The sequence below is a fragment of the Barbus barbus genome (assembly GCF_936440315.1).
Source record: "Barbus barbus genome assembly, chromosome: 36".
NCBI lineage: Eukaryota > Metazoa > Chordata > Actinopteri > Cypriniformes > Cyprinidae > Barbus > Barbus barbus.
In genome coordinates this window covers 5,800,281-5,826,263 of record NC_136714.1, presented here as the reverse complement: position 1 = coordinate 5,826,263, position 25,983 = coordinate 5,800,281, and the positions used below count along the sequence as shown (strand labels likewise).

Genomic DNA, 25,983 nt, shown 5'->3' with positions numbered 1-25,983 from the left:
GAGAGAGAAAAAGAGAGACAGAGAGTCTGAGAGAGAGAATCCAACATTCACATTTTCAGCTCATACTGAGAGAAGACAAACTACATAGCCACTGCTGAGCTCTTTCCACACTGTTATGTGGAAGTACTTCTGAAAAGCAAAGCTCCACTCCGTTACTTTGCCCTGGGGACATTTTTGTTTCTTATTCAAATAAATTGGGATATTCCGTGTGACATGTTGCCCTCGTTTCCACAAGAATCGTGTCTTTCTTCTGAGTGCTCTTTGAACGTGCAGTGCTCTAGCTGTTCTCTGATAAAGGCTGTTGCTGTTCTTCAGAGGGAATGACTGAGCGCTGAGGAACCAGGATTGCTTGCACGTGTGGGACAGTTGTGAAGAAGCATTGGGAGGAAGAAGAGAGAAAACTGCTCAAGAAAACATAAAGGAAAGAAAGAAAAGAAACAAACAAACATAAAATACTGTTTTGGTGCAAAATGGATCTCCCTCCTTTTAGGGGTAAGCACTTGTTTATTAACTAATTTTTATTAAGTCTCTTTTAGTCTTAATCTTAATCGGATTTAGTCTATTTTTTCACTCTTTTTTTTTTTTTTTTTAGCTCAAATGGTTTTCTCCTGAGATTCTCTAGATCTAGTTCTAGATGTTCTCTGAATGAAATATAATCTAGTTGACATATAATGGGAGTAGAATATCATCCGAGTGAGAGATGATCTCTGTGGGTCGCGTAGTGCCCTAAACTCAAGTCCTACTCTGACCCAGCCAATGCACAGGGCTTCAGGCATAAAGGCATGGAATTGATTGTCCTCAAGGTCGGAGATGTCAATACTACCCAGTTTGTGCTAGCAGAGGCTGATGGAGAGGTTGGAAGTGGAGTGGGAAAGGACATGAGACAGCGCTGCACACATGCATGCTCACAGCGGTCTACTGCAAAGTTTCTGTGCGTTTGGAACTGGTTTTGTGATGAAGTTCTCAAAGTAGAGGCTGGCAAAAAGAATGTGAATTTTGTGAATGGCGTAGGTTTACAACAATAGTGGTTCAAATGTATTAAAATGTTTCAAATTTCATCACTTTGTCAGTTAATTTAGTTTATATTGTTATGATTAATTTATTATTATTAATCTGTTAATCTATAATGTGTTTTACACTTACACCACAGTTTGTCAGTTATTTTTGTATTTCTCTCACTGAGTCTATCTTTATGTTATATATTCCTCCATTCTCTGAGTGACCCTCCCCCTTCCTCTTTTCAGTCTTCCTCTGTTTCTCTCTCACCCAAACTTGCTGGTCTGCAGTGTCTATTTCAGTCCTTCCTGGGGGTCGGATTCGGCACATCCGGAATCTCATACAGTTTATTGTCATTCAATCCCACTGTGTTCCCAGAGGGGCCAGTGAGGCAGATCCCAGGGTCCTGGTGCCTGACAACTCAAGTCCAGCTGCAGTTAAGTCTGGCCTCTAGGAGCGTATATATGCCCTCTGCGAAGCCCTCGGCCTTTACCCCCTGTGACTACCAGCTAATCAAGCCTCAGTCAGCAATTGCCAATCTGCCACTCTATCTGAGTCAGAGAGAGAGAGCAGAAATGGAAAATGGATATCTCTAATGACAGTTAGCCTGCAGGAAGTCAGACTGGCCTGATGGCTGGCTGCAGAACTGCTGGATGCTTATCAGCAGCAGCAGGGGTCAATGAAAGGAGACTGGAGGCTTTAAAATAGCACCACAGAATGATGTCACTGGCCAACATCCCATCAGCCCCCAAACAAACAGATGGAATCAGCACCTCATTCACCTCATAGCCACACCCACCGATAGATAAACAGGCTGAAAAATCTTCAAGCTCTTCCAATGTTGTCCAACGACCCTTTACGGGACAAATGTTTTGCCTTTTCTCATTTGCCTGTTCTCTCCTCCCTGTTTAGAGGTTTAAAGTTTCTCCCAGTCAGTGGTGTGTGGTGACTGTTATGAATAATATGCTCTTCTCATCCTCTTCCTGCCCTGGATTGGATTACCCTGGCCAAGGATGTGTGCAAGGTAACGGGCGCAAGGAGCCCCGGGGCAGAGCCGCGAGGTACAGCTCACTCAGCACTGATACTCCCAAAGCGCAGGGGCCTGTCTTCAGGTTACCCCTCATGGCAGGCAGGGCTGAGTAAACATGGCCCTCTCTCCCCTCTTTTTCTCTCTCTGGCACTCCAGATGCAGCTGTCTCTCGTTTGCTCTGAGCTGTATGCATGGTTCTGGGACTTATAGTGTGTCTCGACCTGAGACAGGTGTTGTCTTGGAATATGTTGTCTTCTTGTACGCTCACAGTCTCCCTTTTACTTTTTGATTCATTTGTACTTATTTATTTTAGATCAGATGTCTCTTGCATGTATATTCCCTCTACTATAGTGGTTTAAATGTGATACAAAGTTGGATCAGGGCTCTTGTGACAAAAAAAGAAAAGCAAGAAATACAGACAGCCATTAGTGGTGAATGGTTATTGGATTTGCTTTACTTCATCCAGTGTAAGATATGCTATCAAGTTTGTAGAGTCAGATACAGTGTATCCTTTTAAATGATAAAACCATTCAGCGAAAAATAGAGGATGGAGTCTTCAGATGTGGGACAGGAAAAAAAACTATGCTTTGGATGAATATTGGATTGCAGAAACAGATCCTGTACTCTGCCTTCAGGATAGCTGTTCTAAACGGATCTATTTCACAGCAAATGCTGAAGTAGTGTAGTTTAACCTTCCTCTTTCCTTCAATCCCTGTCATCACCCCATTAAAATAAATTGTACTCTAAATCAGATTCAGCTAGGTGCTTGCTCATTTAATGCTTTTAAGAGGTGATGGTAAGAGCTTACGAATGAGAAGACTTCATCTGAACAACACAATCAATATCCTAGTGTACACTGTCACAATGCAAGCAGATTTGAATCAGCACGTCCAAAGTCTGAATGTTCCCTAAACAACAGCCAGTAGCACTTTGGAAGGCACTTAAGTAGCAGATATTTGTTTAAGAGAAAACAATTGTGCAAGCTCCACTGTAGAGACATGATAGACCAGTCCACAGCTCCAGTATAGCCTCGCCCTGGTGTGCGGTCTGGAGCATGTGGGGCTAAAGAGTGCTCTGGGACTCGATAGGGAGTGGTTGAGTGCTCTTTGTTGGGGGGTTTGAGTGGCAGGGTGATCTGCTGGGCTTCCTGATGTCAGCACCTTGCCTGCTATGCCGCTGGAGTGTGACTTATCGATCCTCTGGCACCCTTACTGCTGCTTTTGGGTGGGGTGGAAGATTGTGTTGTGGGCTGGGATATAGCATCTTCTGCCCTGGTCTTCTGCGTCACAGCTTATTTTACAAATGTGCCATGTTCATTGAGAAAGTGAGCATGGAGGTGGTTGGGGAACACCAGTGGGAGGCAGGTTTCGGTTAATGGATGGTGGCTTTCCAAATGGTCTGGCTCAGGGGAAGTAACTTGCAGAATAAAAGGATATTTCATTAATGATAATTTGGGAGGAAGTTTTGTGGAAGGAGTTATTGGTGAGCGGGCAGTTCACAAAGTGGCAGTTTAGAAATGTTCTTTATACTATTTCTCAGAGCCCAGGAAATGCGTTTTGAGGTGTAACTTGGGTCTGTTTTTACACAAGAGCACTGCAAGTCAGTGGAAAGTTCCAAATAAACTCCAGTGTAGCCGCGAGTGATAAATGCTCCCAAGTGCTGACACACTTGAGGAAAACCACATGGAGAAGACATGTGCAAATGCTCAAACAAATATGCAACCAAAAGTGCCTGACATGACACAGATGAGCTAACCCAAAACTTCCTCTCTGGCTTGCCTGCAGATGCAAGACTAAAAGTCCAATGTTGTTTTCGAAGTCAGGCCCCAAATAATGAGCTCATGGAAATGAACAGCAGACCCCTTTCAACAATTAGATGGACTGATAGGACCTGACTACAGCTCTCTGCTGGGTTTGATGTTATTACGCTCCAGGATTTCTCTTTCCTCCTCTGTGTAATTTGCAAATGCATTTTGTGCTTCCGACCTGGGCCTCCTTATCTTGAGTTTCTGGCTGGGCAGAGGGGGTGGGGAAGGATGCTATCTCACCTTTTTTTTGCGAGAGCATTCAGGGCTCTTGCCAGAAATTCAGCTGACTGTGCCCCGGATGCTTGGAGGACTGGGAGCAGACACAGCTTCATCTAATCACTGTTGTTGTGTATGGATTTCCGCTGCTTGTTATGTCAGAGGCAGCTCTCTTTTCTAGTCCAATAGGCTGCATTTATCCTTATCACACATTTACTTTTGAAACTATCTGAGAGTCTGACAAACATCAAAAAGTGGTCTTCTCCATATCTTGATGGAAGAAAGCAAAACCCATCGTTATCTAATCCAGTGCAATCCAAGGTCTTGTTCGGCTATAACATCCAATAATGCAAGCAACATGTTTCTCAATTCCAGGATGCTGATTTCCATGCACATTCCAATAGGCATGTTGTTCCTGTTTATGGTGGATAAGGCTTAACAAAAGAAGGGCTGCAGGGAGGGGCTACAACAAATTCCTCCAAGCTCCTGAGGAAGAGATACCTCAGGACACTGACACTAAGTCTTTTGGGTTCCCCAGTTTCTCACAATTCATTGCTGTCAAATTCTTTGCTCTGGTTTCCGTTCCCTTGTGTCAACAGCTGTGTTCTCCAGATGCTAAATTACAGTGTGATGTCAATGGCGTTATCTCTCCATCCTCTGTGTCTAATAATAACCGTAGCTTTAGCCATGGACCATCTAAAACGAGTAAAAGGAGGACTCATATGAACATTTGCTTTTTTGCACCTACACATTATGCAGACTGAATTTAAACTTAAACCATTTCATTTGATTCTGAATCTAACAATGATGCCTGTGTTTTATTCTTTTATTACTACAGGTTTATCCGATGTACCTTGATATTGGTCAGCCTTGCAGCTCAGCCCCTATCCTGGTGGCCCTAAAAGAATGGATCCAGTACCACCTTTTCGGATGGACCCTGAAAGCCTGGATCTTCAGCAGGTCCCTGTATTGTCCATTGACCAGATCCGTGCTATAAGGGCTAATAATGACTATGTGGAACGCCCTGTGGCGCTGGAGCCTGCCTCTCAGGTTGCCTTCTATCCACACGATGAACGGCATCCTCAGATGTCTCGCAGTCAAAGTCAGCATCAACATTCCCACTTGGCCCACTTAAGTCGCTCCAGTACTGTGAGCTCCATGTCCCGTGGCAGTGCTGCTTCGGACCAGAGACTTCTTGCAAGATTAACGCCTTCCCATTCTGGTCTAGCTGTGGTGAGGTCCCAACCGAAAGGTGACTTGAAACCTGACTCGCTGGGCAAAGGACTGACTGACGATGAGGACTTGGGCCTGCATCTCTTCATCTGTGAACGTTGTGGCCACTGCAAGTGCCAGGAGTGCTGTGCCCCTCGTAATTTGCCCTCCTGTTGGACCTGTGGCCAGCGCTGCTTGTGTTCTGCAGAAAACGTCTTGGAGTACGGCACCTGTCTGTGCTGTGTGAAGGGTCTGTTCTACCACTGCTCGACAGATAAGGAGGACAACTGTGCCGACCGACCGTGCTCCTGCGCCCCAGCTCACGTCTGCTCCCGCTGGAGTGCTATGGCCTTCCTGGCACTCTGCTTGCCTTGCCTGTGCTGCTACCCTCCTGCCAAGCTGTGCCTCACTCTGTGCCAGCGTGGCTATGATCGCGCCACCCGTCCCGGCTGCCGATGCAGCAACACCAATGCTGTGTGCCGCAAGATCTCTGCCACCAACCCTGTGCCCTTTCGTAAAACCCTGGAAAAGCCTGTATGACAGCATGAATGAGCCTCTTGCAATCCTCCCACGAGGAGACACCTCTGATGCTGAAGCAGCCGGGGAATTCTGCTAAATGAACTGACCTACTCTAAACCAATCAGGCCTCCCTGCATCATGTCCATCATCATGTATCTTACCTCCCTCTTTTTTTTAGTAAATCCGTGTCTATTTATTTATTTATTAGACTTCCAGGATAGAGTTGGGTAATGTGAACCGTATGAAACATACAGGGAGTATGCTATCAGAATTAATGCAGAAGCTGTACTGGGTAGAAGGATCACCTAGACATGGGAAGCTTTCAACAGGAAGTCAGCGCTGAGTGTGTCTTCTTCGGCCTTACTGAATGAAAAAACTGTAAGCAAGCTGGCTCACTTTAGACTCTACATGGATACAGGGCGCTGGTTAGGGAGAAGAGCCCAACCAAAAAAAAATCAGACTATTTAATTAAATTCTGTTTGACACCAAAAACGGGACCATACAAAAATCAGAATATTAAGCTCACCTAAGAGGGATGTGTTTCAAGAGAGGCAGTAAAGAGAGACATTGTGCTCATGAGTGTGTGGTAAAAGAAGAAGAAGGAAAAATTTGTGTGTGTGTGTGTGCAGTCTCAGGCCGGCATCTGCTGTCAGCAGAAGCCTCTCTTTTTATTTTTAGAGGAGCTACTCTGAAAGATAAAGTGTCTGGTCAGGTTTCCAGCCCAGGGCAGCCTGACGCCAACCTCTCCCAAGCACTCTTACATCCTCAACACTCTTTTCCACTACTGCCCATTGTGCTTTCCAACTGCTCAACAACAGCGATAGGATCCTTGACTGTTTCTGCATCCAACCACATTGTGGGACCAAACATCAAAAGGGACTGTCTGTTCAACTTTGACAGTGCTCTCAGGATGAGATACAAGAGCTTTGAGAGCTCTTGGACAAATTGACCGGACAACCTGTAGGACCATGCTTTAGGTTGACATCAGATCCGAGCAGTATCAGCAAAATGAAGCCATTGTGGTTCCCTAGTTATGCCATACATGGGACATTAGCATCTCTAAGTCCTTTCTTGAGGTTCTCTGGTTGGCCCTGAATAATTCACAGGAAATTAGGTTAATGGAGAATATTGTGTCATCTGACAGGAAGAAGCGATTGTATTGAGACAAGGGCTTAGTCACCTGGCCAGAACGAGGTAGAATGCAACACTTGGGAATAAGGTGAAACAGATGCACTGACATCCAAAACTGGGAAGCAAATTGAATGAAATCTGTTTCAAGTGTGTGTGTTCTTCCCCAATAATATGCACATCTTTGTGAGTTCCTTTGCTATATTTTTGTATGTACATAGAATTCTTATTGTATTTGTATTTTTATTCCATTTGTTTTAATCTGGTTATTATCACCATTTTTTTTCTATTATTGTTGGACATTAACCTTGTCAGATACCTGGCTAATTCTTAAGACTAACCATAAGACTGATTTTGTATTGTGGAGGAGAGGTCCCTTGTGCATGTCACAGTGTTCTACCGCAGTACTGTAAATTACCCGGCAAAATCTTAATAACTGGGCTCCTTTTGGTCGCATGTATCCATTAGCTCGAAACTGATTTAAATGTGGTGTTCAGACAAGACCTAAACAGCCTGAAGTATACTTTTCAACAATTACATACAGATAAAATGTCTGACATTAACAAGTTATGCCATTACTGGTTTAGGTTACAAACAAGCTTGAAGCCAATCATATTTCTTTTCTACCAATACAATATTTATTGGCATGAGAGCAGAAAACATGCATTACTATCAGAGGCAAGCTTTCACGGGGTGAAATAGTGAGAAGATACCTCTCCTCCACAGTCACATCCCAAAAGAATGGCTTCTCTAAGAAGGGTCCATGATGTGGGGTTTCAGTGTGTAGGTACATACAATTTACAAGAATGCCTAACTGGTGCTGTCCACAGTCTCTGAGTTAACCACTAAAAGTTCACCATGTTGTATTAGTAAGTATTGCTTTGGTACAATTGGCATCTTGTAAGTTGTAAAAGAATTAAAGAAGAATATATAAACATATATAAATCTATACAAATGAATATATTATATGATATATATAAATATATATATATATATATATATATATATATATACATTTTACACTTTTTTGTTGCTGATATTATCATAAAGCCACAGATATTTATTTAAATGGTTGCAAGGAAAGCTATGTATTTATTTCGGGTGAATGATGAAAAGAAATTAAATGAAAAGACCCATGTGATGATTTCAGAGTCAACTGGTGGGTGTGGCCATAAGGCCATGGATAATAAATAAAACATTTTGAAATATTCTGTGTACAAGACTTGTTTTTACATCTCTATAAATGTGTCAATTGAAATTTTGAGATGTTTAGGGAAGGTCAAATCCATCTTTACTGAACTATGCAGGACTTTTAAAGTACCCGTGATACCCACAGCTGCATTGCTGAGTCTAGTTGCATCTGTAGTTTTGTGGTATTTACCACTAGTGCAAACACACTGCTATTCTGCAGATGCCTGAAGAAGTTATTAAGTGCATAAGTGATCTGTTTAAAAAAAAATGCTGTGAAGTAGGAAATATATGTGTGTGGACACTTATGGATGAGGGGTTCCGGTCTTTGTCTGTCTCTTTACTCCACTCTCCGTACTTCTGCCTGTTTGCCTCATAAATAAGTAATCAAGGCCATCTCGTACTAATGGCCATGGAAAAGAGGGACTAGAGATTGTGTGTGTGTGTGTGTGTGAGTGAGTCTATGAGACAGAGCTTGAGTTGCTTCAGAAGTGTGAGAGTGTGCATAAGGTGTGTGTACGTACCACCATTTGTGAGTAATGCCTGTCACACTACCATGCCTCATTTTCCTCGAGCTTCAGAAGCATTAAGTCTGTACCTCAACATATCAATATCCCACCCTCTCTCTAGGTTTTGTCTATATAAGAAGTTGCTGCATGAATGATACAGATCCAGTATTCCCTTTATGTGTATGTACATTAAGATATAGAGTACATACATCAGTTTGGTGTCTGGAGACACAGCGTTTTTGACAGTGTAGCATTCATTTAACTTACTTAAAGGGATAGTTCATCAAAAAATTTAAAATTCTATCGTCATTTACTTACCCTCATTTCATTCCAAACCTACATGACTTGCAGAAATGTAAAAAATATAGCATAAATTCCTTTTAAAAGACTTGCGAACAGCATTCTAAGTCTTCCAAAGCTATACAATAGCTTTGCGTGAGGAACAGACTGAAATGTATGCGCATATTCAAATTTGGCTCATAAAAACATGCAAGAGTAAACTCTAGAGTTACGCTAGAGTTTATGAAGTTTGTTTTGCATTATGGTTTTTAATTACTGTATGTAATTTAGTTTGGGTTGTTCCATTAAAACGTATGCTCAAACAAGTGGTTATGTGCAATGAAACAGGGTTCATCAAGATGCGTCATGGGATACTGTGCACCAGTACTGTTAAAAGTCAGAAAAGACCTCTTCACTCAAGAAGAAACTGACTCTGGAGGGATGCTCTTTGCTTTCTTAACCTTTAACCCAGCTAATAAAGAGCAAGAAGGGATGGGGTTGGTTGATCTTTTACCATTCTGACCTCATGGCCTCTGTAACCAGTGAGTCCCCCGTGTGGCCCTTGTCCGGCAGGGACAGGCACTGTTGAGGACACTCCAGGGGTCAGGGATGGAGCTGTAGAAGCTGTCAGTCAGAGCTCCATGCATATGTCAATCACAGTGCAGCGGTGTATGAAAATGGGCCTTTTCTAAGCCACTCTAATCCAAATGTAAAAACACTCCATTTAAAAGCAGCAGCATTAGGGCTTACAAATCACTTACATAACTGAGCAATATCAAAGCAGCCTTGTTCTAAAATGAGATGTTTGCCTTTGCCTAGTTCAAAAAATATATTTTTGGCAGCACCTTGCATTAGTTCACAACATGTAAACTAATCTTTTGCCTTGTCATATAAAGCGCAAACACAAAATATTAGATCAACTGGATTCCTTATTTGCACACTCATCAGATTGAAATAAGTAACAGAAGCCATTTCTGATTACATGGTTACTTACAGCACGGTGGCTCCCAAGGGGGGGGGGGGGGGGGGGGGGGGGGGGGGTGCTGGAGCCTCAGAGGCTGGGGAAGAGCTGGAGCCGTTGACAGGTGGAGGTGTGATGGAGAAGCAGGCGCCAGAGAGAGCTGAAAGGGGCTGAAGAGGGCCACAGTGCCGGGGCAGAGCGGAGCCAGCCTCCAAAGCCTAATAACAGGGATTTTGGCTATCAGTGCTCATATATATATTCTTTTTGTCCCTGTAACAAAGTTAAGATGTTGTTGGCATGAAAGCATTATTATTTTCCCAGCAGTGTTATATATTTTTTACTTTTTTTGTTTATTTTAAAATTTAAAAGAATTTGTAAAAGCAGTATTTATTACAGATTTTTTCATCTGCTTAGACAAAAAAATCTTTACTTGTCACACAATTTCTGAGATCTGACACTCAAACATCAGAACCACACACCAAATCTGCAAAACCATACACTAATTCTCAGCCTTTACAATTTCATAAAACACTTTTAGCAAAACACAACACACAATTCTCTATGTAACACACAAAAATCTAACAGGAATTAATATTATGGCAAAGGTGTTTGCAAATGTTTGCTTTTGAGATGTGTTTGTGATATTTTGAATGCAGTGCTTTATTTTGCAAGAGATGTGAGGCATTTTGCATTTTGCAATTCTTGGATTTGTGTGTAAAGTTTTGAAAAAAAGAGGCAAAGTTTTGAAAATGTGTGTAAGCAGTTGAAAAAAAAATGTAATTTCAGTTTGTTAATGTATAGATAAGGTCCAAGTAAATTTATCCTAATTCTAGTCTGTCTAGACATGACTATATCACGCCACGGCTGTGACAGAGTTTTCTGGTGGCTTGCCGAGGGCCCATCTGTTTTGTGGTGATCGGTTAGAGGTTGGCGGTGTTTGTGTTGTGTATGTGAAGTGTGTTTTAATGTCGGGTTGGCTGAGATCTATGTATCTTGCTGCTCTTATCTGGGCAATGAGATGGTGGGAAAGAGTAAATTTGGGAAAGATGGGATTTCCTCCCTGTTAACAAGTTCCCACCGAACCATTTTCAACCCTGCAGGATTGATATTCTAGGCAGTTTGGCTGTTTCTTCCCATCATCCCTTGAGAGATTCAAATGTTTAAACACCTAAATAAAATAGTGATAGTAATGTTCTTAATATTTTAAAACATGCCTATAAAGTATATTATTTATGTAAATCATATAAAGATGTTAAATAGTTTGTTTTATATTATGTATATTATGTATTATGTATTTTATATGAACTAAATATATATATAGTTGTGCATTGACCTGAGGTGGGACTGTACTTGATGAAAGGATGGCGTGGTGGATGAGTGATGTGCGGCGGGGGAGACGGAAGAGCACGAGGGAAGAAAGAGTGAGGGAGTGGGGGGAGGAGAGGAGAGGAGGAGGACTGTTTGCGGGCCTGCTGGGTGGCTGAGTGCAGACAGCTGGAGGAGGAGTTGATGGGAATGGTATCTGCAAGGTCAGGGGTCACTGGAGAGAGCTTTAGCACACTTCCGCTGCCGGCCCCACGGCTCTCCAGTCTCTGGAATTCTGCTCCTCCATCTCCCACTCAAGCTTGTGTGTGTTTTAAGCCACGTTTCTTCCCTTTTCCCTACTTTTTCTCCTTTTTTTCTCTCCCTCATTCTGTTTATTTATCTCCACTTACAAAAAAACAAAGAACATGTACTGTATACAAAAAAGACCTTGTAGTAATTGGAACAACACATCACGGACTTGTTTTATAGTTTACAAAAAAATAATAATAAAATAATAAAATTATTTTCAAATATAAATCTTAAAATATAAAATAAGATATTTATATGTAAAATAAAAACAATATATCATCAATACTAAAACTTACATTAATAAAATATAGATAGATAGATGTAATCTATTGATAATTCTAATGAAGTCATAAAAGCTGGATGCATAATATTATATGTTATATGTTATAGAAGTTTTAAATGCTGTTCAAGTTTGCGTATAGCTTATAGAACGAGTCAACAAAAGTGTGTCATGTTAACTACTCAACTATCATGAATGTGCTAGTCATTTGATACCATCTGCAACAGTACTTTTCTCAGTCAAGTCATTCTCAGTACCAGACTCAGATTATTCAACCCACATCTGTAACTTTTTTGGGGGATATTTTTTCCTCTCTGCGCCACGGCCTATAGGCTATGCATATTCCTGTGTGTGCTTCCCCAGTCAATAAATGGCAGTATGGATCTACTGCTGCAGCTGTAATATAGATCTGCCCTTACTCAATCCATGCAGCATTTCAACAGCGGCAATGCTGAGCTCTTCTCTCTCCCACTTGTGTGCATATCGAGTGGCTGTGTTTTTCTCTGTGCTCTCTGATGGCCCTTGCTACAGCCGTGCAAAGGGGCCAAACTATGATGAGGATAATATCTGTTATTTGGCCCCAGTCAGGGAAGCAGCACACACTGCACTACCATTAAAGGGCATTAGTGTGTGTATGTGAGAGAGAGCGAAACAGAGAGTAAGCACATATCTGTACAAAGTTTGTGTGGCCTCTGAGGGACAAGATAGCATGTGCTGAATGCGATATATGCGTGTTTTTGTAACATGATTCTGTCATCATCTGTGTGTTTCTCACTTAATGGCCCCCTCCTGTCCAACCCACACACACACACATACATACATACATGCACATGCAGGGGAATGAGTGGCGCAAAATCTCCCTGCAGATGTTCTCGATTGTGGTGATCCAATATCCTCTTGTGTTCCGCTGTCTAAAAAAAGAGAGCTGTTTTACATTTCCCTTGGGGGCAAGAAGGGAGAGATTCTCACAGCGATAGAGCTGACCCAGGTCCTTCGAGGGCTGCCCCACATTATTTTAGACTGAGTCCATTTTTCATTCACTGTCAGACATGGTGGGGAAGATGGGATAAAATGTATGTTATGTGTGTGTATGTATGTGTGATGTATAATGATTTCAATCCACATAATCAATTCTTGTCATTTGTAACAATTCATAATGAGTGAGACCACAAGAGATAAAAACCACACATTGTTTTATTCTCAGAAATAATCTCATGTTTCTCTAAAGTTTCAGAAAAGATCTCAGCTTCACAAACTGTGCTTAGATTTGCCAAGGTTTCGATATATGAAATCAATATGAAACATATGTCAGTAATTTGTCTCATTTCTAATTTTTTATTTGTCATAAATTAACTTACATTATTAATATTAGAAGAAGAAAGAAAGAAAGAAAAAAAGAAGAAAAAAAAAGATTTTATGATAATAAGGAAATAAGGAATGTGAATTTTATATATATAAAAAAACATTAATTATTCTGATTAAATTAGTTTTATTGTTTCAGCTGTAAAGTTGTTATCATTTTAACGGTAGATTTAGGGTTTTAGGTGTTACATTGTCATGGCAACAAAGTTGTAAAATTGGAAAATACTGTAAATTTTACAGAGAAACGATAAGTAGGCATTTTTTGCACTAAAGTCATGTTAACACATGTTTTTTTTTTTTTTATCTTTTGTAAGATTTAGAGTTTAATGTTAACAGGTTAGCCCCATTCATTTCCATTATAAGTATACATTGTACACTACATGTTTTGTTTAGTTTTTCGCTCTGTTTTGTTTTAAAGAAAAGGATTTATCTTAACTTTTACTCAACCCAGAAGTCTTGCTTTAATGAAACAAAAATGAGACCATCATTAACCTTGAATTATTAAAGAGCAACATCTGAGCCTTTTTACCCCAAAACATAGTTAACATTTCACCTTTATACAGGACTGTATATCTAATAATATGGGTGATGAGATATATGTGAGTGATAAACATTACATCAATTGAAAAAAAAAGTCCAAGAAAGTTGATGCATAAACTGCACCAGCTGTGTGTAGGTGTATCTAATCCTGGGTGGCTGGATGCTGGAAACAGGAAATGCTGGTGCATTCCTTGCATTTTTCAAAATGCTGCAAATTGCTGAGCACATCATTTTGACCGAACATGATCACTGACCTGGGAGGTAAAGTGAGAGAGATTTCAGGAGGAATAGAGATGTGGGAGAGAGAGCACTAAAACACTATCTGTTCTGTTTTACTCACATCAATCTAGGCTTTCACATTTGAGGGCCCATTTATAACTTCCTGTTATATGCAAACGGAAATAGTTATCCATCATCTAACAGATCTGTTCAACAGGATCTCAACTTAAAAAGAAAAAATGCTTTTAACATATGGGCCATTGCGTCTTGTGGAAGGATGTACCAAAGTCCAAAAAGCTTTAGTCACCAGATCCTGGATGATTACTCAGCTTGAATAGCACCAATAACCAGAATCCCGGTCTTAACAAGCCTGATGTGTGACTCAAACTGAGGAGAGGAAAGCAAAGAATAGAAAATAGAGTCCTTCTGAAAGGCATGTGCATAAGTAGGCGTCCGGCTCGAGCAGGACATTTCGGCCGCTGTAGTGGTCAAGACAGCCTTGGTGATGTTTTCCTTCTCTTTGCACGAACAAAGAGGGAGGTTTAGTGAAACTGAAATTCTAGCAAAATTAATGGTGAATTCCGACCATACATTGACAAAAGAGCTGCTGGATAAATTGAGTGCATTCGATCTAATCTGAGTACTCATTCTTCTGCCTTCCATTGCAGGTTATGTGAGGGTCCATTCAGTCTTTCAAAGAGAGACTCTGGGGCGATGGATGATGAACAGATATTCTCATTTGTAAATGATGGCACATCCCACTTCTAAGTTAAAAGGAAAAATTCAAACCTAATATTCAACATTCAAATAATGAAGAAAAAAAGCATTGATCATTCTCATCATATATGTTGGTACGCTATAAAATATATCAAACACATTAGAAGCATTTAAATCAAATAATATATAATATTATATAGTAAGTAAACACATGAATCTAAAGTATATTATAAAATGTACATAACATATAAATAATATAGAGTAAAACATATTAATTATTAATAACAGCTGCTTTTGATTTATTTTTAGTCTCAAATGCTCCAAAAAAGGTAACAATTTAGCATAAAAGTAACAAAAATCACTAATAAGCTAGTCAAGATAGACACGTTTTGATGGTTGTCATTTTTCTAACTTGTGTTTATCTACTATAATGTAATGAAATACCGATCCCAATGCTGTGAAATCAGATCATTCTTTGCCTGAATGAGTCAAGTCAAGTCAAGTCACCTTTATTTATATAGCGCTTTTAACAATGCAAATTGTGTCAAAGCAACTGCACAATATAAAAAAAATGAAAATTGTGTGTAAATAATGTAAAATGAAAAGATTAAAAAAAGATTTTCAGTTAAAGGCATTTCATCATTGAATTCAGTGATGTCATCATCCAGCTCAGTTCAGTTTAAATAGTGTCTTTGCAATCAGGTCGGCGATATCGCTGGAAATGAAGTGTCCCCAACTAAGCAAGCCAGAGGCGTCAGCAGCAAGGAACCAAAACTCCATCGGTGACAGAATGGAGAGAAAAACCTTGGGAGAAACCAGGCTCAGTCGGGGGGCCAGTTCTCTTCTGGCAAAACGAACCAGCAGTTCAATTCCAAACTGCAGCAAAGTCAGATTGTAAGGGCTCAACTGGTTCCAGTGGTCTTTCTCGATGGCTGTCTAAGTGGCGGGGTCCTCACTGGGGATCTGTCTCTGGCGCTCATCTCGGTGTCCTGGTCTCCGCTGATGTTCAGGGCTGTAGAGGTCGTCTCTGGGTGCTGATCCACCATCTGATCTGGATACAGACTGGATCTGGTGACTGTAGTGACCATCTGGGCTGGATACGGACCGGATCGGGTGGCTACGGTGACTGGGGATATGTCCCCGGGGCTCATCCAGGTGTCCGGCCTCTGCCGACGATCAGGGCCACATACATCATCACCCGGCGCCGATCCACCATCTGATCCGGACACAGACTGAGAAACAGAATAGAAACAGACAAATATTAGTGTAGATGCCATTCTTCTTATGATGTAACGAGTACATCATGTGTTATGGGGAGTGTTCCCGGTTCCGGTTGATCTAATTAATGCAGCCTAACAATCCTTTAACGGATTTGAATAATAGAAGTGTATTAGTGTGTTATGTGTAAGCCAGGTTAAAGAAATGTGTCTTTAATCTAGATTTAAACTGACAGAGTGTGTCTGCCTCCCGAACAGTAGTAGGTAGATTGTTCCAGATTGTTGGATTGTTCCGGGTGCTAAATAGGAAAAGGATTTGCCGCCCGCAGTCAATTTTGATATTCTAGGTATTATCAAATGGCCAGAGTTTTGAGAACGCAGCATACGTGGAGGACTATAATGTGATAAGAGCTCGCTCAAATACTGAGGAGCTAAGCCATTCAGGGCTTTATAAGTAATTAACAATATTTTAAAATCTATACGATGTTTGACGGGGAGCCAATGCAGTGTTGACAGAACCAGGCTAATATGGTCGTACTTCCTGGTTCTAGTAAGGACTCTAGCTGCTGCATTTTGGACCAACTGTAATTTGTTGATCAAGTGTGCAGAACAACCACCTAATAAAGCATTACAATAGTGTGACCTTGAGGTCACGCATGAATTAGTATTTCTGCATTTGACGTTGAGAGCATAGGTTGCAATTTAGATATGTTTTTGAGATGGAAAAACACAGTTTTACAGATGCTAGAAACATGACTTTCAAATGAAAGATTGCTATCAAACAGCACACCTAGGTTCGTAACTGATGAAGAAGAATTGACAGAGCAGCCGTCAAGTACTAGATAGTGTTCTAGGTTATTACATGTGGGGTTTTTAGGTCTGATAATTAACACCTCTGTTTTTTCCGAATTTAGCAGTAAGAAGTTACTCGTCATCCAGTTTTTTATATCGACTATGCATTCCGTTAGTTTCTCAATTTGGTGTGTTTCACTGGGCCGCGAAGAAATATAGAGCTGAGTATCATCAGCATAACAGTGAAAGCTAACACCATGTCTGCTGATAATATCTCCCAAGGGTAACATGTAAAGCGTGAAAAGTACCGGCCCTAGTACTGAGCCTTGAGGTACTCCGTACTGCACTTGTGATCGATATGATACCTCTTCATTCACTGCTACGGCGTTCAGATAAGTACGATAAGTACGATAAGTACAATAAATTTAAACCATGCTAATACACTTCCACTAATGCCAACAAAGTGTTCTAGTCTATTTAAAAGAATGTTGTGGTCGATAGTGTCGAATGCAGCGTTAAGATCCAGTAGAACTAATAAAGAGATACAACCACGATCAGATGATAGAAGCAGGTCATTTGTAACTCTAATGAGAGCAGTCTCAGTACTATGATACGGTCTAAATCCTGACTGGAATTTCTCACAAATACAATTTTTCTCTAAGAAGGAATATAATTGTGAGGATATTACCTTTTCTAGTATCTTTGACAGAAAAGGGAGATTTGAGATCGGTCTTAACTAATTAACTAAATCTTTACGGTCAAGTTGTGGTTTTTTAATCAGAAGCTTAATAACAGCCAATTTGAAGGTTTTGGGGACATATCCTAATGACAGTGATGAATTTATAATAGCCAAAAGAGGATGACTTCTGGAAGCAGCTCTTTTAGTAGTTTAGATGGAATAGGGTCTAACATACATGTTGTTGGTTTAGATGATTTAACAAATTTATACAATTCTTCCTCTCCTAAAGTAGAGACTGAGTGGAATTGTTCCTCAGGGGATCTATAGTGCACTATCTGATGCGATATTGTAGCTGACGGCTGCATGGTTACAATTTTATCTCTGATAGAATCGATCTTGGAAGTAAAGTAGTTCATAAAGTCATTACTGCTGTGCTTTTGGGAAATGCCAACACCTGTTGATGCTTTATTTTTCGTTAATTTAGTGACTGTATTGAATAAATACCGGGGTTTATGTTTGTTTTCTTCTAGAAGAGACGAAAAGTAATCATATCTAGCAGTTTTTAATGCTTTTCTGTAGGATAGGGTATTTTCCTGCCAGGCTATACGAAATACCTCTAGTTTTGTTTTCCTCCATCTGCGCTCCATTTTCCAGGCTGCTCTCTTTAAGGTGTGAGTGTACTCATTATACCATGGAGTCGGACTGTTTTCTTTGATCTTCCTTAAGCGTAAAGGAGCAACTGTATCTAAAGTGCTAGAAAAGAGAGAGTCCATAGTTTCTGTTACATCATGAAGTTTTTCTGCGCTGTTGGATATGCTGAGGAATTGAGATAAATCAGGAAGATTACTTACAAAGCAGTCTTTTGTGGTAGAGGTGATGGTTCTACCATACTTGTAACAAGGAGTAGAATTTACAGTTTTAGCTATATGGAGTTTACACAAGACTAGATAATGATCTGAGATATAATCTCTTTGCTGCAGAATTTCAACACCACTAACATCAATTCCATGTGACAGTATTAAATCTAGAGTATGATTTCGACAATGAGTAGGTCCGGAAACGTGTTGTCTAACCCCAATAGGGTTCAGAATGTCTATGAATGCTGATCCTAATGCATCTTTTTCATTATCGACATGGATATTAAAATCGCCAACAATTAAGACTTTATCTGCAGCCAGTACTAACTCAGACAGAAAATCAGCAAATTCTTTAATAATGTCTGTGTGGTGCCCTGGTGGCCTGTATACAGTAGCCAGTACAAACATCACAGGGGATTTATCACCGTGTTTCTCTAGATAATGTTATACGCAGTACCATAACTTCAAACGAGTTATACTTAAAGCCTGCCCTCTGAGAAATACTGAGAATATTGCTATAAATTGTAGCAACACCTCCCCCTTTACCTTTCGGACGTGGCTCATTTTTATGGCAGTAATCTTGGGGGGGGGGGGGTGGACTCATTTAAAGTAATGTATTCATTAAAGTAATGCGCTCTGGCTCCCGGTAAACATTGGACTATGGTGGCTAGTGTCTCTATTTTCACGTTCCGTACAACAATAGAATCGCTAATAACTAGAGCACTTTCATCAGGTTTCTCAGTGGGTGCGTCACTGAGTGGGGAGAACCTGTTTGATGCTCTGATCGGAACGGAAGAGCGGTGTTTTGACTCGCGACTAGGCCGCCTTTACAGTCACCCAGTTGCCCTGCTGCACGGGCTCTACTGGAACCGTGCAATGTACAGGACTCCCTGAGCTAGTCGCATCCAAAGCAGTATCTACAGCCCTCACATTCTTACTATCCTCAACTAAAGTTTGGATGCGTGTCTCTAATTCTGAAACCTCCTCTGTGAACTATCACATGTAAATCCCTCGTTGCCGACAGAGAGAGATAAACTGTACATGTGACATGAAGTGCAAACAACAATAGCGGGAGAAGAAGCCATTACTCACCGTGACTGATGAATGATACCAACTTAACTTACCACTTACCACTGTTGTTTGATGAACTCGTGAAAAACGGAGCGAAAGAGAAATGAAAATGGAGCGAGAAAAAAGAAAACAATAATAAGCGCGAATAGAAACGCGAATGGAACCAGGGACAGACTGAAGCAATCCCTAATCATGAAAGAGGTGAAACTGCTTGAAAATTAGTCCTGATTTCTGGAAAATGTACATTTGCTCCCTGACTCACAAACTTACAAAAGACTGGCAGATTAAAAAAATCTAAAAAAATATATAAAAAAATAAATAATACTTTTGTCCTGTTTGAAAAAATTGTAATATCAGTTGGTTTGAGGAAAGTTAATTTAATGGTTTATTATAACAGTGTTAATATAATTACATTTAATAATGGTTTACCATATCTTGAAAAAATACTACTTGAAAGAAAAAAAAAAGAATGCACTGTCATTGTCAATGATAGAATCACGTATTTTCTCCTCCCATTTCATGCAGTCTGAGTAGAAGTAATTGTCTCGCTAACAGCATTACAAAAAGTGCATAGGACTAACATATTGTCAAGATTCTGCACATCATCTGACTGTTTTGAAGATAAGAGTTCTTCACAATTCATAAGCAGCTCTATGATACCCATCTTGACTGTGCAGTCACTGTATAATCGACCTGATAATACACTGACTCAGAGGGCCACATTCATGTAGTTTTCATTTCCTCTTCCCGCTTCTCATCTCCATTCTTCACACCATTCAGGAAAGCGAAGCCCATTGCCAAGCGGGAAGAACGTCAGTGGTGAAAAAGCCATCGGGAGGAACTTGGAAAGAACATGTTTGATGTCAGCGCCAGCGTATTTTTGGGCCCGTGCGGAACAAAAGGCCCGGTATATTTAGCGGCGGTCAGGAAGCAGGCTGAGAGAAGGGCCAGGGGGTTCAGCAGAGGCCTCGTCCACTTTCCCACACTTGCAGACCGGAAACAGGCGATGACAACTACTCCACCAAGAGGCCCCAGGTCGCCTGTTATGGGAGCCATTGAGCTCAGAGGAAGGAAGAGGTTATACAGCCCTCCCCCATCAACATCCCAGCTTTCTAAGAGTGACCTGCTCAAGAGATTCCCCCATGATGCACTATTTTGTCAACACCAAATTTTAAAGAGAATATCAAAGGCCTGGCCCAGTTGCATATACTGTAGGTACATGTTGTTATATGTTTTAGAAAAGGAAAGTTTTACTTGCAAAATTTCTAAGTTAACCTGTACGTATGACATCGCAAGACTATCAAATTAGTGACTTCCAAACAAACACACTGTGTATTTCTCCACATCGTTCTGGTTACATCTGTGCGTAGCTCCATCTGCACATGGTCTGTGTTGTTTGACCCTGGCGTGTACTCAAGCTTGGCATACTTTGGTGGCATGCTTATCCTCCTCAGGAAACACAGTATTAAATTGCAGTTTTATTTATTTACTTCATTCACACAGCTTGATTGCAGCATGCCCAGGGGATGATGACGTTTGCTAAAGCATTTCCCTTTCATTCATCTGCAATTGTTCTTGTTAAATGAACAGATCTTTACCATTACTATTTTATTTTCTAATGATCTATTCTGTTCATTTTACTTGATCAAGTATAAAGCTATAGGGTGAAGTGGGATGACTGTCAGCACATCATAAAATATCTAGAATAAATACATAGCTCAGTCTCTCATTCCTTAGTGGTATCAATTGTTTGTCTTTCCCCGCTAATCGATGTATCTGCAATTAATTTCACTAATCATTTAAATGTATGTTTTAGACAGATAACTCTTATGTTTAATGTTACAATTATGTGCATAATATAATATCCTCTTCTACTGTTCTTCTTCAGCTAAAAACTAATTTGTAAATATATCTTTTTTCCAAATAATACTATACGTTTCCACAAATGGTACCACAACTTGTTACTGTATTTTTGGAGCGTTAAAAAAAATAAGAGGTCCTGGTCAAATCGCTGAATTCACTGGGTTTTGTCTCCATCTAGTGTGTCTCTACACACGGTACACATTAAGCATGCATTCTGCCTTTATATTTGCACTCTGTGCCCCAGTTGTAATGTTAAATATAACGTTAAAGCAGAAGACACAGACACCTCTTCATTTAAGTCAGATAAATGAAGGCTCAGAATAGCTTGTGTTGAGATCTGTGGGACTGTACATATCATAGATTGTTACGTTATGTTACCGACAGAATGCAGTGTTGTCATTTTATCAAATGTGTCTTCTCGTGTTTGCAGTGCAGTCGCCGTCGAAAATTTGCTCTGGTAAGAAAGGTCCAGATTCAGATGTTTTTTAATTTAATGTCCAGTCAGTAAAGTTGCGTTATCTCTCTTTTAGCACTGTTTTTCTGTTAAAACAGATTTTTCAGTTGGTATGTGCCCTTCCAAGGTAATATATTTTAATGACTGTTTGTAACACTAGTTGTGTTTACTTCACCTCAACATTACTTAGACAGTTTCGTAATCACATGTCCTATGTGTGAGAGAGGGACTAACATAAGTGAAAGGATGTACTGATGCTTTACCATACCAAAATGCCAAAAGATTACCAGTGTAACTGTGTTGATAATAGCATAGATTGATATTGAATTTCCTGATGTTAAGAGTCATAAAACGTGCTATGTAATTTTACAGAGCATTCTAGGAAGTTAACGTTCTCACAAATTTTAAACTCTTTGGATGTTTACTATACTTACTGTTTAGATGTTTGATTATTTTTCTATAATTTACATCATTCAAAATGTATTATGGCCTTATTGTTTTTCTTCGATAACCAAAGCCAACACTGTTGGACCTGCTTAGACTCTAAAATCAAGGTTTGCTATTTGTATATAGGTCCCTTGGTACATGTATACTTAATTTCATTGGACTGCTTTGGGCTTTGGACAAGGAAGATGCTTTATAGTCTTGAAATATATGGGGAATTACAGACCTTCAGAGATAACATTTTTTATCGAATGAATGAAAAGAAAAGGTATTGTTCAAGGTGATGTTTATCAGAGCTAGCTTAAGACTTTTACCCCCCGTTTCACAGACAAGGCTTAAGCCTAGTCCTAGACTAAAATGTAAGTCAACTGAAATAAACTTGCACTGACTGATCTTAGAATATATCAGTGCCTTTGTTTTTTCTCAAGATGCACCCCAGTAATGTTTTTTCTAAGCATGTTTATAAAAATTACTTAAATGTACTAATTGAACTATGGCCTAATCCTGGCTTAGCCTAAGCCCTGTCTGTGAAACCAGGCTTTAGAATGTTGAGATTGTTTGGTGGTTTATGAAGTTTAATTATGTTTGATATAAATAATATATATGTCATTGATATATGTCATTGTTGACATTTGGTGTATTGAAATTGACTGTGGTGCTGCCAATTGCCTGTATGAGCCTTGGTTGAAACTATAAATATTTTCTGCAAAAATAATGCTTTATGACTTGTAAAGGCAAATTACTTTAACTTTCATCTGGCTGTAATTTGCTAAAACTCACACACATGTGTCAGCCCAGAATCTAAAGTACATTTACTGACTATTTACAGGCAAAATACAAAAAACCTTGAAGATCGAGTGAATGCAGGCAAACGAAGAGGAGCGTAATAAAGAGGTGTCTGAAAGGCGATATCTGAGGGATTTATTTATTTTCTGATGGGGGGAACATGGGCATGAAATTGTTTGGGGAGTTTAAGCACTGAAGCACTGAGGGAGTTCAAGGCCAATAAATTCTGAGAGCACAAAAGTCTGCGAGTTTAGAGCACAGTCTCTTTTTATTATAAATCGTCAAAATTAATTTGTTTGGTTTTTTTGGAGGGGGGGGGGGGGGGGGGGGTTGAGAAAGAGGTGATTTTCTTCTTTTCTTTTCCCCTCCATTTTTGAACAGATGTAGAAATGATTGAATTCCCAGCAGGCCTCATTATCTGAATCCTCCTGATGCCCAGGGAGGGCTTAAGGTCTTAAAGAAACGATTCAAACATGATTTGTATTAAAGCCAACAGTCTCCTGCACTGGAACATCAAATTACTGAGAACTTGCACAGAAAATATGTGTTTGAGGGAGTTGTGTTTTTATGTGTGTGTGTGTGTGTGTGTGTTGAGGAGGGGGGGGGGGGGGGTCACTTTTCTCAACATTTTTATTGCATCTGACTCTATGAATATCCTTTTAGATTATAACTGATTACATAGAAACAGAAAGTATATTGTACTGCTTAGTTATTTTTATTTTTGATCTGAAAGTTGCCTCAGGTTACAGAGTTTTGACACATACTAAGTCTTAAAAAAGTCATTGGCTGATATCTCACAACATTTAACACATTTATTCGTAAGCGCACAAGACTTTAGCATTAGCAGAGTTTATTAGCAGATACATATACAGCCTCACTAATGACTTAAAGCAGGCCTCATGGGAGCTTCCCTCTCTACTGTGTGTTAATTAGTGCTTTGTTTGCTCTGTTTATTAATGGTTCAGCTTTAACCTTACAAATCCGTCTCCGGCAGGCACGCACCCATGCCAATTTTTTTTTTTTTTTTTTTTACGTCTCGTCTTCTAGTGCAAGCAATTGACATAGCACAAAGCACAAGCGGCTGTACGCAACGCTAAACAGAAGTGACATGAGACTTCCTCCGCTGCTTTCAAAAGTGCTGTTTGATCCATACTCTGTCATACTGGTTGAGATAGGCCTCAAAGGCTGGAGAGAGAGCAAAGAAAAGAGACATGAATGAGAGACATGTTTCTTTGTACCGACTGTGCCTCAACCGTCGACTGGTGTGGGAAGATATTCAAGAAAATTGACTGTGATAGTGAGGCTCAGTATACACTGGAATTGTCTAAGGGGACGACATGCCCACTAGTGACCCACACTGAGCTACTCTGAATGGATTCCCACTTTGGGAGTCGCAACCACATAATTGTATATTGCTATGACCGATGGCCAAGTGCAGTTCTTTGATTCTCAGTATTCCTAACAATCCTTGGCCCAGGCAGCATGCTTGGCCTCATGATGCACTTTTCCTTTTCTTTCCGCCCCTCTACTTTTCATGTTTTCCACTCACTGTTTCGCTGAATAAAAAGCTTTGAAGAGAAAAAAGATTGAGAGAGTGGAAGAGAGAGGGAGGATCGATGCCCCCTCTGAAAGATGCAGGGCCGAACAGTGCCCAGGCTGCATTGTGAGTGCGGCCCCTCGTCGATCGATAACGCAACTCGAAGCGTGGAGGAGACTGAAATCCCTGGTTGAATGAAGCACAGCTAAAACACCAGAGGAAAAGCAGAAATGTTGAGAGGAAAGGCAATTGACAGGCAGATTGATTGATAGATAATCTAAATTCTGATTTTGGGCAGGACATGGTGCTGGGTATAAATGCTAACGCTTGTGGGGGGTTTTAGAGTGAGACTGTGCTTGGGTGTTCTTGAAACATTTGTGCTTGTTTTAATCTGGCAATTAGATGAAGATGCCACATCGACAGATACTGAATGACCGATTCAGTATGTTGAAGATTTGGCCACCAGCTCAGTGTAGCAAGAGTGATGGGGTAGAATAATAATACCCAGAGCAAGACGGCAGCCAGCCTAGTGGATTATGACTTCATCTACTGCTAATGAGGGAAAGGCTGCTCTTTGTTCTCCTTCAAATCAATAGACGGATCATAATAAGACCTGCCTCATTTAAGCTTTCACACAGGATCAGAGCAGCGTGACTTTTATGAGGACAGACCCAAGCTGTTCCACATTATCTCAGATAAGAAGGCCTGAGCAGACCCATGGGAATTGGGGTTCTTTTAGCGCCTACGATCATTTGCCGCACAAGTATGTGGATAAATTACAGTACAAAGATTCCATTACCCAGGAACCTTTGGAGACATTTTAGCATATTGGACTTTATTGTAACATAAAATTTACAGTCTGATTCTGCTTACCCTTGCTCCCTGTCTTTGTGAGGTTGTTTTTTTCTGTATGTTAGATTCATTCCAATTTTACTGGAAACAGTTTGTGTGATGCCGTGTACGCATCATTCACAAGACCCCGCCCACACTATTTCATCTTACAATATACATTAGTCTTTGAATTAGCATCTGCACCTCCCAGTGCCTGAACAAACACTTCCCCATGCAACTCTGTCTGACTCTCCAATAGACCCGTCAATGCTTCTCCATCTCTGGGGCACTGTTCCTTGATAACCCATTAATCTGGCCAGGCATCCGAGAGCCTAGGCAAACACCATCTCTATATGGTAAACACCCTCCCCTCTCCCCCTCTGTTGCCCAGGTGGCTGGGCATGGGTGCCTGGCGCCATGGGGTTAAATTCTTTCAGATCATGTACACATAATAGGCCCGGTTAATATTCATGACAGGGGCCAGGTACAGGGAAGGTTAAATTTGACTTACTTTTCAAAAGCACATTACTAATGCATGATGCCAATAAGAATATTCAAAGAGGCCGGGTGACCAAAGGTTGATGAGATCCTTACCTCTCCACTGACATTTTAAACACATTACCATGTGGGTGCCCTGCCTCTCAATTGTGGGGAGAGAATAAATTGCTGGCTAATCATGGCTAACCCCCGGCCTGTCCGAGCACAGACCTGCATGATGATGTTACTGGTGAGAGGGCCACTTAAGGGTTATGTGGGTATTATTGTGGAGTCTGGGCAGCCAGAGAGGAAGAATCTCAAAGATTCCTCCAGATGAGTTTCAAAGTCACAACCATACTGTGGCAATACACTGTACACCGGGTACAAGCTGTTGTGGC

At 40.5% G+C, this 25,983-nt stretch overlaps 1 protein-coding gene across 1 annotated transcript; it reads left to right on the top strand.

Annotated features, from left to right (window-relative positions):
* Positions 1-4,955: 4,955 nt before the first annotated feature.
* On the top strand, positions 4,956-5,801 carry LOC306855573 (protein sprouty homolog 3-like; the record flags this gene model as incomplete). The annotated part of the gene is made up of 1 exon (XM_079394336.1): positions 4,956-5,801. One exon carries the CDS (start codon positions 4,956-4,958, stop codon positions 5,799-5,801), a length of 846 nt encoding a protein of 281 aa, XP_079250462.1.
* Positions 5,802-25,983: the final 20,182 nt, after the last annotated feature.